General features: G+C 38.8%; 1 protein-coding gene across 3 annotated transcripts in view; it reads right to left on the bottom strand.

Moving 5' to 3' along the window:
• The window catches only part of LOC149535081 (Class II aaRS and biotin synthetases superfamily protein), a 152,878-nt gene that overhangs the window by 100,009 nt on the left and 39,366 nt on the right, over positions 1 to 13,503 (bottom strand). For all 3 annotated transcript variants that reach the window (XM_089807314.1, XM_089807313.1, XM_089807312.1), the window contains 3 exons: positions 11,730 to 11,846; positions 11,466 to 11,653; positions 9,157 to 9,223 (listed from right to left, as the gene is read on the bottom strand). In XM_089807314.1, coding sequence (XP_089663440.1) covers positions 9,157 to 9,223; positions 11,466 to 11,653; positions 11,730 to 11,846 — 372 coding nt within the window. The remainder of the gene's footprint in view (positions 1 to 9,156; positions 9,224 to 11,465; positions 11,654 to 11,729; positions 11,847 to 13,503) is intronic.

The following is a 13,503-nucleotide window of genomic DNA, read 5'->3' as shown; positions in this document are numbered from 1 at the left end:
GTTTTCTTGCAAAAGTTCTGGCTTTCTGCTCATTGTACAGAGATAGGTGCTTGGAGGGTCAGATTTTATTAAAGCTTAAGGAGTCACCTTTCTAATGAGCCTACTCTAAGCTCTCGAATCGCCAGGAGATTGGAGATATAAGGGTTTTTGTAAAAACTGATCTCAAACCCTAACTATCTAGGGTTTTGGAGAAAAATGGCAATATCTCCCATTTCCACCGTTGGAAAAATCTGATTTTCAGGGGAATGGGAGATTGTAAAGTGTATTTTAGGATTTTGGAGGTTTCAGGGCAGGAGCAGATGGTGGCCGTACAGTATAAGCAAGAATGAGTTGGCATCTCCATGTGACAACTCTACTACATACTAAGATTTTCTGAATTGCACGCCTTGGGGTTTGAGCCAGTGAATGAAACTCTGGAATCCCTCTTTTCTTGCCCTAACCTAACTATTCTATACATTGGTTTGGTCCTATTCCTTGAATGTTTGGTACTTCCTTTGTAAAATAGACCTAATTGGGGCAATTAGGCCTGTCATGGTTTGCTATTTTGGAAGGTTGAAATGTGGAGTTAGAACCTGTCCTTTTGGGAGTATGTCAAACTCAATAAACAGTGCCAGAAATGATGATTTGTCCCTTGGGTCCTTTGGAGGATTTTGCACTTGTGGCACTAATTGACTTTAGGAGGGCTACTAGGCCTATTGCTGCATTATTAGGACAGAATAGTGAAAGTTGGGATTAGATTGCTGATTGGCAGTGATTCCTTGTTCTTTTGAACACTTGTTCAACCCCTTGCAAGTTGATGGATCCAAAAATGCGTGGGTACACCATTTGAGGATGAAGAGTCAAGTTTGCCAAGTTGGAAGTTGAATGGAATAGTCATGGTTCTTTAGTGATATTCTTGTATAAAGGTGTAGAACTTTGGGTGAGTTATCAATCAAGTTGGATTGGTGTCAGCCTAAATTAGGTTGGTGCTTATTAAACCCTTACCTCTGCATCAGTATGTGCTTGTTCCAAACTCTCTAAGTTTGATCGACTAAAGGATGACTGCATTCAAGAAGAATGTAATCTAATATCCAGTGGAATCAATAATGAATCCGAAAATGAAGAGCTTCAGATTCTCACCACTAATTTAAAATGGAAAAAGGGCAAGTACTCTAATAGTAAACATTCGCACAAGAGACAAAGACACCTCTCCAAAGTACAATGTTACAGCTGCAACAACTATGGACATACTACAACAATATGTCTTCGCAAACTTAAACATCAAGCCACTTTTTCTGAAGTCAGTAATCCAAACTTGAACTTGGAGAATTATCCATTCCAAAAAAATATTCTTAAAATTAAAGTAATATTAGATTAAGAGGAAGTTTACAATCATTTTCTATCCACACCAAGCCTTTGAAACTAGAACACTATCGAGGTAAAACTTTGTATGTTGTAATTATTGAGAAGGGTCTCAAAATATTTGATTATTGTACTAATGAATTGCTTTTGTTTCATATGAGCCCTATGTACATCATGAGGAAGTGACGACTTCCAAATGATTATCACTGGTATTTGCACAAGTTATTGAAAGGTGACGACCACGGCCTTCTATTATGATGGACATATCCTGATGTTAATGTAGATCACAATAGAAGATATCTTGCATGGTGGATTAAGTTCCTTAAATAGACCATGGCCTTCTATTGTGATCGGCATCTCATGTTGTTCATCCAGATCACAACCGAAGATATCTTGCATGGTGGATTATGTTCCGTAAACAAACCATGGCTTTCTATGTTGTTATGAATCATTTCATTATTTTAATAATTTCATATCAATATATATATATATAACTATTTACTCTTTATGGGTTTGTTGGGCTTTGTGAGTCTTCGAGTCTGGTGATCTTGAACAGCCTTTCCTACTTTCCTGGATCAGAGTTCTTCACTTGTTGGCCTCATGGTGGTGGTGCTAGTGTTGTTGATTATGTCCTCGCCTGTCCCTCTTTCATTTCTTGCATTCGCAGTGTCACCATTATGCGCCTTCTTCTTGTGGATCATGCTCTCCTCAGTATTCACCTTCGCGAGAATGACCTCGTCCGCGACCACCACTTCATCCGCGACCTTGTTCACCATTATATCTGTCATCCTTCACAGCTCCCGTAACCAGTGATTTCGCGGGCATTTGGTGTCAGATTGTTACTCATGTTCTACTCATTGGTTTGCTTGATTCGGTTATCGCAAGTTTTTGGTGTCAGGTGTCTGGTGTTCAACCCGTGTTATTTGGCGTTATACTCACGTCCTGTGTTACTCCACTTGCTCGTGAAGACGTATTTTCTTTGCAAGACTTTGGCTACGAGGGGTTCCGCCTAACCTTTGGCAGTGTGAGGGTGCTCCCTATTCTTTGCGCACTGCCTATTCTGTGTTCCCGTCCTCCTGACAGTCGTGACTGACTGTGTTTGCAGTGAGTTTGTGTTTGTTTTGTGTTTGCAATGAGTTTGTGGGAGTTTGGGTTTGTAGTGAGTTTGTGGGAGTTCGAGTTTGTAGTGAGTTTGTATTTGCAATATCTTTGCAGTTATTTTTCGACTATGGGACTTCGACGACTTTATGCTCCATTCTGCCACTTGAACACGTGAACTCATTCTCCTTCCTGTCGTGTTATGTTGTCTTCTCTCTTGTTCGGTTGTGTTCTTGCGTGCATTTTTGTGGGTTTTCTACTCTTATCCTGTTATGGCTGACAGTGAGGACTCTTGTTCAACTCAAGGCCAGCAGCTTCTCACTACCAACGGCTGTGTGAAATGGACAATCTGCAGTTGAGGGAGCAAGTTATCTCATTGACAGATACCATTTCTGAACTCAAGAATACCACAACCTCCAATTTAACCTTGATCGAAAGGTTTTCAAATACTTTCACCTCTGAGGCAGCAGGTCTACAAACTAGTATCCAATCCATTATTACACAACTCAAGGGACTTGAGGCCATCAAAGAACAACAATCAGTTATTGCAGCCAAGCATTCTTCTCTTATTTTTGAAACTGAACAGAAAGTTAAGTCATGGGCCTCCCTTTGTAGTAGCACAGATACTACACCTCTTGCTAGTTTTAACAAAATGGTACAAGGTAAGATCGAAGATGAGAGGGTGAGACGATTTCGTGAGCTCAACCTACGGGTTCATGGGCTACCTCGTACTCTTGATCCTCTCGCAGTTGGACGCTCTTTCCTCTACGATCATCTTGTTCTTACTAATATCACATTGGATAGGTGTTGGGTTGGACATGAGGACATCCTATTCATCAGATTTTTTTCACTTGCTAACAGGCTTCGAGCTCTCCGAGCTAAGAGGAAACTTTTTTCTCTCCCTCCAAGATTTTCTTAGATGAAGATCTCACGAAAGCTCAGGTTGTCGAGCTGAAACACGCTCGTGGGATAGTTGTGGAGGCAAGAAAAGCTGGTAAATGGGTAGTTATCAGGAATCTAAAAAAAATTATTTGAGATTCTCCTCCCAGTGGTTAGGAAGAGAGGCAGGCCCCTAAGGCCAAATGACGGTCCCACCAGCAGTTGAACAAGAGGGAAACCCCCACTTGCTCCCTTCTTGTTAACTATTGGAATGGCAAAATGGGTCTTTTTGGTCAATGCCTGGCCTTTTATGTGATGCCATGTGATCTGCAAATATTCTTGTCATCACTGAGACTCATGAGAGTCTTGTTCATCCTCTTTCGATTGTTTCTGGATATCAATAGTCATCTATATGTAGAGAGGAGGTTCATGCTTCTGGTGGGGTACATGGCTCGGGTGTCGTGGCTTGTTTGATCAAGGAGGATATTTTTAGTGGCACTTCTATTGTACACTTGGATATTTTTGCCAAATTTATGTGAGTCCACATTGACCGTAAGTGTCACCGTCAGAGAGATCTTTATTTGGCCACTTGCTATTTCCCGCCAGCTTCCTCCCACTATGTTATTCATGGTATCGAGGACGAAGACCCGATTGTGACCTTCACGAGACTATTTCTCAGTTTGCTGCTCTTGGTGACATTATTATTCTCAGGGATTTTAGTGCGAGAACCAAGGAACTCCAGACTCCATTTTATGATCGTAGCTCAGATCCCATTTGCTCCACTAAGATGGATCCAACTTCCTTGGGGCTTCAAGAACATTCTAAGGATGCTCCTGAACTGTTATCTATGTATGGTAGACATTTGTTGTGGCTTTGTGAGTCTTCGAGTCTGGTGATCTTGAACGGCCTTTCCTACTTTCCTGGATCAGAGTTCTTCACTTGTTGGCCTCATGGTGGTGGTGCTAGTGTCGTTGATTATGTCCTCGCCTATCCCTCTTTCATTTATTGCATTCGAAGTGTCACCAGTATGCGCCTTCCTCTTCCAGATCATCCTCTCCTTAGTATTCACCTTCGTCTTCCGCCCACTCTCTCGGCCCCTCATCTCTCTTTTGTCACTGCTTGCTCACCCATTCGCTTCCGTTTTCTCGAAGGTGATTGTGAGCTCTTTTCTGCTTATCTTTAGAGGCTCCTCAACCCTTCATGCTTTTCTAACTCATGCGAGACCCCTTCCATGTTTGACCTACTTGCGTCGGCTATTCAGAAGTCTATCATTCTTTCCGTTCCTCATCGCCCTCCTTTCCCCCTTCGCAGCAAATGTCGTAATACTTGCCCTATGAACCAATGGTTTGATACAAACTACAAATCTTTCCATCATTATATGTGTTCTACTTTAGAGGCTCGCTCCACTAACTTTGTCCACATTTGCTCTTCTTATCTTCGCTTTCTTCGTGGTAAGAAACTTTCTTTTGCCGCTTTCAAGTGCAAATCCCTCTGCTCCACGCTGATCCGCAATCCCCAGCTCTTCTAGCGCACTCTTTTCCCCCGCAGTTCTCCTCCACCCTCCGCCCTCGACTTTCGCTCACTTACCTTACACACCACAGCTCTTTATGAATTTTCAGGGCAGTCTTCTATCCATCCCATTTCGCCTCCTTTCGACCACTTGTTCACCCCTTCCCACCTTTTTGAGGCCATCAAATCCATGAAGTGTAATAGAGTTGCTGATGAGGAAGGTTTTCAGGCTGAACTTTTTAAGTTCGGTGCCTTAAATCTGGGACCCTATCTCTCTATTCTTTTTATCTCTCTATTCTTTTTAATAGTGATTCACACTAATTTTTCGACTTCTTGGTCCAAGCATTTGATTTATCCTATTCATAAGACCGGCCCAGTCTCTAATCTAGGGAACTACAAAACCATCATAATTGGACACACGCTTGCCAAACTATATATGACAACCCTTAATACTATGTTATCTGGTGAGCTAGACAGGATTGGTTGCAGGGCTAGAGGGCATGTTGGTTTCAAAGAAGACTATCAGACTATGGATCACATCTTCACTCTACGAGCTATTATTGAGGAGGTTAGACACAAGTCGGAGAAGATTTATTGTTGCTTTGTCAATTTTCTCAAAGCGTTTGATTCTGTTCCCAAGGTGGCTTTGTTTGAGAGGCTTAGGGAGATTGGCATCTCTAAGATAGTACGTACCGCTATTATGAGACTACATGACACTGTGGTTGGCAAATTCAGGACTCTTGGGCGTTTCTCGGATCCGATCCATAGCACCATTGGGGTTAAGCAGGGTTGTCCTCTCTCTCCTATGTTGTTCGGGTTATATATTGATGAGCTTGAGGACTTCCTACGGAGGTCCTCGCTCCCTGGTGATGGCTGCTATCTTCACCAAGTTTTAATCTCCATCCTTCTTTTTGTCGATGATGTGATTCTCCTTGCTTCTTATCCAAACAGTTTACAGAGGCTTCTTGATGGCTTGGCTTCCTTCTGTGATTTGCAACAGTTTGTGATTAACTTAAGTAAGACTCGGATCATGATCTTTAATTGTTTAAAGACTTTCCATCTCCACTTCTTTTTCCAGGGTTAAGAGATCAAGATCACTACATCCTATACTTATCTGGGGGTTAAGTTTTCTGGACCATGATTCAACATGAGGCCATCTATTTAGCTTAGAGTTAATAAGAGTAGGGTTCTCTTGCTTTGCTTGAGAAATAGTGTTTCAGGCACCACTTTCAAGATACCTCATCTAAATTATCTCTCTTGGACTCCCTTGTGAGGCCTACTGTTCTCTATGGTTCTGTGGTTTGGGGCCCATCTCTTCTTGGTTCTGATTGGGCCTCAATCGAGCGGGTTCAGACTTTATGTTTAAGGCGCATCATTAGATGTCACAGGTTCACTCCTCATAGTATCATTCTTTCGAAGTTCGGCACTCATCCTTTCATTTTTACGGCCATTTTTTATTTGGTTTGGTTCCTCCATCGTCTTCGTGGTTTTGCAAATCATGTTGGTGACTGTGATCTAGTACTCCTATTTAACTTATTGTTCGTTTGTGTCTACTGCGAGTGTTGAGTCTGGTTCTCGCGAAGGTTGCTAGTATATGCAGGCCTCTTCTCTGCTCGGTTCACTTAGGATTGATATTGACCGCCTCCCCCCCTTTTAGTTCTCGCTGGATGCCCCGATTCATCTTCTCCCCTCTAGACAGGAGTTGAATGAGCATGTCAGACTTGACATTTATAGACAGTACATTGCCACTACTTGGGTTAACCCTCCTAGTGGGTTACACTCATGGATGTCCTTTTACACGAAGCACTTCTTGGAGATATCTAATGGTATTATTGTTCGTCCCGGCTATCTTTCCTGAAGGTGGTCTCATGCTTTGCGTATCTCTTTGGGGTCTTTCAAAGTTAATTATCATAGTCTTCGAATTCAAACTGACCATCATATTGATAGTGGGGAGCGGATCTGCAGGCTTTGTACTTTGGGTGAGGTGGAGACTGAGACACACTTCATTTTTTGTTGCCTCATTTATTATGATATCAGACGGAGATTTTTTTCTCTGTTCTGAGAATGCTTCTCGCTCTATGATTTCTTCAACTACTATGATCAGCATTGTCTTGCACTTTACATTCGGGAGGCCACTATGCTCCATGATAGCACAATCCAATCACTGCTTCCGCATTGGCACTCATTTACTCAGCTCATTATTGCCCTTTTCACACCATTATCCCCTTTGCGTGTGTGAAAAGGCCTTCTAGCTCCACTAGACCTACCAGGCCTCCACTAGACCTACCAGGCATTCCAGATGTGTCAGATCTCGGACCGGATATTTGCACCAACGACACTCCTCTATGAGTGGCCATAGACAAAGCAAGGCCTTTACTCTTCGGCATGCTTATCATTCAATGACTGATTTCTTTTCGCCTAGAAAGGACTCCTAGTCTCTCTCTTTGCCTCCTCTCTAGTTCTCTGTTTGCTTTCTCTTGTTGTTATTTGTATTTATTTTTCGGACACCTTTGTGTGCTCCTGCTACTGTCAGCCTCATTGATGTAATCCTGCAGCCCCATAGACCTTTTGTTGGTCTTTTGTTGGACATTAATATCATTATCTTATCCTTACCTATCGTAATCTAATTCTAGAATGGACCCTCCTAGTTTCGACATTTTGAGTCATGCATTGGGCATTGAACTAGATAGTACGATATACTACTAAACACGTTTAGGCATATGCTTATTAAACTTTATTACCCTCATCGATATTCCTTGTATATGGTGGGCCCCCTCCTTATCATGCTAATTGGAAGTGATTTTGATCAACGCAATAACAGCGTCATTTTTCCTTGCATCGGGCTCTATTCCTAGTCACGTCATCTCTTCCTTTCTTTTTGACTGGCATTTATATTAATTGCTTACACTTAAGTAAGCCCATCTTAAACACATATCATTGGCTATCAAGGATTATATGGCATGAGTTATATTGGCCTACACTTAATATTTGATGCGACTTGTTATTTAGCACTAAGCCATTGACACTGACCATGCGATGTGATTAGACAAACGAATTGATGTGACCAATGATGTGTCGCTTGGGTGTAGGGGTATGTGTGGGGTCACATCCCTTTAACATATATCACATATAATATGAGTAAGACCTCTCTTTTGAAAAGAACATTTATAAATATAAATTATAAAGAATTTCATATTAGAATAATCTGATCAAATTAACACCTCCCTTTATCCAAAAAGGCCAAGATCAGCTTTAAAAGATTCGAGATTTGTTGACAAAATAATTGGCAAAAAACTGAAACAACAGCTTTGGAAAAGATCATTAAACCCTTGATGCAACGGTGAAAGCAACCATCCATTTTTATGAAAAAATAGAAAACAAACCCAAAAAACTGCAACAGAAAACCATGATTTTAAGGACAAAATCTTGCAAAACCCTCCCCAATTTTTAGGGAAAAATTAATGCAAACCCCCGAGATGATTTTTTGTAAAAAAATTTAAGAAAACCATCCAGCAAGAAAGAGTCAAGACCCATAAATTTTTTGTGAAAAATTTGCAAAAACCATTGCAAATCTAGACAGAAAACTGCAGAAGCAACGATTTTTGTTCTTAAAAATTTGTCAATAAACAATTAATCACAATTTTTAAGAACAAACCATTAAAAAAAAAAAAAAACCATTACAATTGTTTTGTAAAAAAAATGCAAAAACCAACAAAACAACCACAATCTTATGGAAATTATGCTGTGCAAAACCCAAAAAATCACAAACCAAAACCTTCTATTATTAAAAAAGACTTCACTCACAATTTGCAGCGCAATTTGAAAATCACAAATTCGAAAAATCCTTGATCTGTTTTGAAAACTTTGATTTTATCCAAAAACCAGTAAATATCTTCTAAAAAATCAATGAAATTCTAGGTAAGCCTCCTAAATTTTTCCAAAAAAATCATTAAAAAAATTCGGAAAACATGATCAGATATTGAAACTACAAATTCTAAAAATTCACCAAAAAACTAGCCTATAGGCTCTGATACCATGAAATGATAATTGATCAATAATCGATATTGAACGAAGGTGAGGAATACTCCTTAAATAGAGACTACATGCAGAGTTTCTAAAGCAGAAATGAAAGACTATAAAGAAACTTTTTAAATAAGAACTTACCACAAAAAGGAAAGTCTAACTGAATCACCATTATAGAACATTACATAATTATTCCAACAAAAGAAAGTTTGTGTGCAAGCTCCAAAATATTTTGTTGTATAATTGCTAAATACAGAAATCCTCATTAAGTAAACTACCTGATTGTTTTAAGGTTTAATGATGTACCTCTTCATCAGCTTCCTCTTTGGTAGCAAAGGCGGTATGACCTTCTTGCCAAAGAAACTCGCGACTCCTGCAAACACACGAGAAGCTTTACTCTGCTAACCCAACCTCTCAAACTAGGTTCTTCCAGCTAATATATCTTACCCACAAATTTAAAATCGTGATTTTCTAAAGCCCTAAAACTAAAGCTTGTACTTCTAAAACGCTGTACAAATCAAAAGGTTCTTATTTTTTTTATATTCAGTGTGGTGCCATACCACATGTCCCTAGGAAAGCAGCAGCACTACATTCTTATTCATAGATTTGAAATACATTACAAGCTTCTACTTAGCCTAGCCTGCATCCTCTAATAGTAATCACTTGAAGAGAATCTTCAAATTCAACAAATTAACAAAATGGTTACAACTTTATATGCAATTTATCTTATGAAGAAGGGAGACAGACTCTGCAGTGATTCCAGGATGGAAGAACATTTAGGCATTTATGGCTCCCCTATCTGAAGTGTCAATGTGAAATTCAAATTTCAGAACATTTTATAAAATAACTCTAGAGAATCAAGAATGAAAATTGATAAATTTAATTAGGTAACATAAGTAACAGTAACCATCAAGTTACTTTATATGTTTGTACTTTATAATTAATGTCAGTCATTTTTAATTTCTTCATTTACCCCATTTTTAATTGTTCAAGTTTAGAGGAATTGAACTTATATTTATGCAGTTCTATATACTGACAACACATTACAGATCCTGATCTGGATCTCCTGTGGATTCCAACAGGATCCTGTGAAGCAGACCTGGGTTCATCTAAATATGCCACAGAACTGTGCAACAAAAAGACCTCTTACTTCATTTTATCTTAATTTGACCTCCTGCATTGACTGGTCAACTTATAAGGACAACTCTGTATCCCAAAGTAGATCGTACCCATACCCCTGGTACGCATACCCAAGTACTGTGTACACAGTGGGATACTCAGTAGAGAGCATCATAGCTAAGGACCTTGTTTATGATTTCTCATTTTTGTTTCAGTTTATTGTTTGCATATCAACTTGCTGTTTATCAATAGCTTATCTCAATATATTATCACCAACCAGTTTGAAATTTTGATACAATGATTGTATGACATTTCAATTTGTGTATTTAATCTTCAACGTTTTTGTTTGACAGTAAACTCTATCACTGTTTTTATTTTGAAAAGTCAATGTCATCATATTTTCAGATTCTCTATAAACTATAAATTATATATTTAATATTTGACATATCCAAAGTACAGGTCTCCCATTTCAAAAAAAATAGCCGTACCCGTAACGTTACCCGTCTCCGAAATACCCAAGTACCCATGTCCCCGTGCACCTGCTAGACCCTAAAGTTGACCTAAGCACACTTTGAAACACAAAAATAGAGCACATTTGTGAAGGCAAAACACAAAAAAAGATTGCTGAACTTTCACTTTTGTTGATTATATTATTATTGTTCAATGAATATCTATCATGACATTCAAGTTTGATAAAAAAACATCAAATGGTATTTTTTTAATTTTATGGTAGTTTTGTTTGCTATATGCATGTTACGTGATATTGTAGACTTAAGAGGCTGCAAATATGCTTATATTTATGATTTTTATATATTTTTATGTATAGACATTCACAAAATGAATGTAAACCCAAAAAACTGCCACCAGTGTACTTGTGCCATTAACTTAGTTTGTAGCATACACTCTTCATACTCTTAATCATCTATTCAATCTATGAACTCTTGTCAACTACCTTAACTCCAGCATCCTGCATATGCTTTTTATCTTAATCTGGCATCAGAACCATTATTTGATCTTGATTTATCTTTCTGCTTTGCTCGCTGGCTTTAGGTGTCAATAATCCACTGAAAGAACTAATAGTTTAAGTCTTTTGTGAATGAAATATTATGGTCAAGAGGCTTGATTGTTGATAATTCAACTTTTGGAGGGGGTAGAATTTTAACTCTACTTATCTGAGAGATCCCACCTATATATAGGTTTCAAGTCTCAAGCATAAGTTAGTAGGAACCAAGCTGAGGAGAAGATATTCCCTCAAAACAGCACTGCCTGCTCCTAAATGAAACAATCAAATACAGCAACTAAAATCACCTATAGAGCCTGATAGTAGGACTGAGCACTGATTATACGTACTTCTCAATTTCAATTACCTTACCAAATAATTAAAAAATAACACATTGATGAAAGAACTGCTGCCAAAATTTTACAACCTGAAGCTTAATTGAACCATATCATATGCAATAACAGCCAACCAAATCCACTGACAAAGGACCACTTGCCTGATAAAAGGTGTCGGATGTTTAAATTCCCATCTAACAACATTGCACCACTGGTTTAATTTTAGAGGAAGATCTCGATGACCCCTAATCCATTTTGAAAATATAGGGTACATTACAGTTTCACTGGTAGGGCGAATTGCTATGGGCATTTCAAGATTTGTTTCCCCTGATTTGGTTACCCAAGCAACCTGGAAAAGGAGAATAGCTGGTCAGTGAAATTAAAATGAAATATATATAGTGACAGAATTGAGCAACAAAATTCACCTCTGGTGCAAATCCTTCAATGTGATTCTTCTCTTTTGTCAAGGCTTTTTCAGACACAAAAAGAGGAAAATAGGAATTCTTGATCCCCATCTTCTTTATTTCTGCATCAAAGAAATCCTGCAACACAAATATGACAACCAGTTTCAAATTTTAAAATTCACTCAAAAATACAATTTAAGTTCTATAATTGCAGCATTGCAAATGTGAGAGAAGAAACAATATCTATAAACACTCTGGCAATTAGCATTGTTAAATACAAAATAGTCATTTGTACAGTTACAATATTGAATTGTAACTGAAATCTCAGTCTGTGAAATAAAAAAGAAGTGTGTAACTCAACCAGAGATAGGGCAGTGTGGTAATTCATCTAACTTTTGTCAAATAAAAAAGGAGCATGTGAAGTAATCCCTGCTTAAGAACAAAAAAACGGTTTGATAAAAAGCACAAAACCTAGATATGCATGATATTGTCGCTATCTTTCAAATGAGACTTGCAGACTGACAAAACCATAAATGACAAAAATAATTGGAAGTATTAAGCAGGTGTGATAAGAAATCATAGTAATCAACATCCAAGGGCCAGATCCAAGGGTCAAAGATAACATTCGAAACCATGAGAAAGAAAGCAATGACCATTTGGTCCAAGGAGTTTCAAGGAAGGGAGATAGGGAGACGCCTAGGATTTCTTTTAAAGATAGGGGAATGACAGACCATAATTTCTAGGAACAACTAGCAGCAGAAACATATATGCACAATACATGAGCCCAAAACACTTTTACTTTTTGCCTTTTGAAAGTGGAGTGGAGGACAGAGCCCACAAAAAGTTTGAGAAGCAATCCATCTTGCAGCAGCTTGTAGGAAACACTGATTAAAATGCCCCTTACAGATTTTGTGTAGCATTTAAGACAAAATAAACACCTTCATGGTGGATGCATTTTTTCATAATTTTATCACTATGTTTTGTTCAACGCCAAAACTCATTATTACCAATTAAATCTTCATTCTCCAAAGAATGGATGGTGAAGCTAGAGAATCTAACTAGTTCAAATGATAAAAGTTCCCCTTGTCCAAAAGCGAGTGTGTTGTTGCCAACAGCTAGAGGTCAAGATGAACCATCATATTCCTCACCCTAACTTGATCTACCATATTTGCTCCCTCTAGGAGTTAGAAACCATGATGACCGTGATGCATTTCATCTTGAAATGCCCCAATTACTTTAAGTGTGTAGAAGATACTAATGCCTCTATAGAACATCGGGCAACCATCTCTCTGCTTTCTTTAGATAACCAAACCAGCTTTTTGTGGCACTTTATCTTCAGAAGGCCATTAACCTTTAATATAGATCACCCAAGTCGATCAGCTCCATCCAACACATCTAGGAGATTAGCAGCTCTAACTGGCCTTTGAATACCACTACATTCATAGGCACAATTGGACCTATGAGATGGTGTCTCTCACAACTTCTGCCTTGTTTCCTCCCACCAATGTAGTTCAACTTATTGTTGGACCAATCTACACCTCTCTAAGCACTCCCCGAACACACCAACAAATGCACATTGTGTTTTGTCAACATTAGACGAGTCAGTTTAACCATTGATGTTAAATGCTATCCTAGGGGGTGTACTCTGCTTGATCCTTTTAGCCCTTGGCACTCCAAAATGAGCATTATCAGATCTGATATCACTGCCCTTGGTAATGACCAGTGTGTTGGAGATATATCTTCGGGAGATCTCTTTCTCCCAATTTCTAAGATAGCCATCTCTCTTTATAAAGTT

Source organism: Cupressus sempervirens, chromosome 10 (genome assembly GCF_028749045.1).
Source record: "Cupressus sempervirens isolate cs-2001-9-10 chromosome 10, ASM2874904v1, whole genome shotgun sequence".
NCBI classification, from domain to species: domain Eukaryota; kingdom Viridiplantae; phylum Streptophyta; class Pinopsida; order Cupressales; family Cupressaceae; genus Cupressus; species Cupressus sempervirens.
The sequence above is the reverse complement of the archived record's forward strand: the minus strand, read 5'-3'. Positions and strand labels throughout refer to the sequence as shown.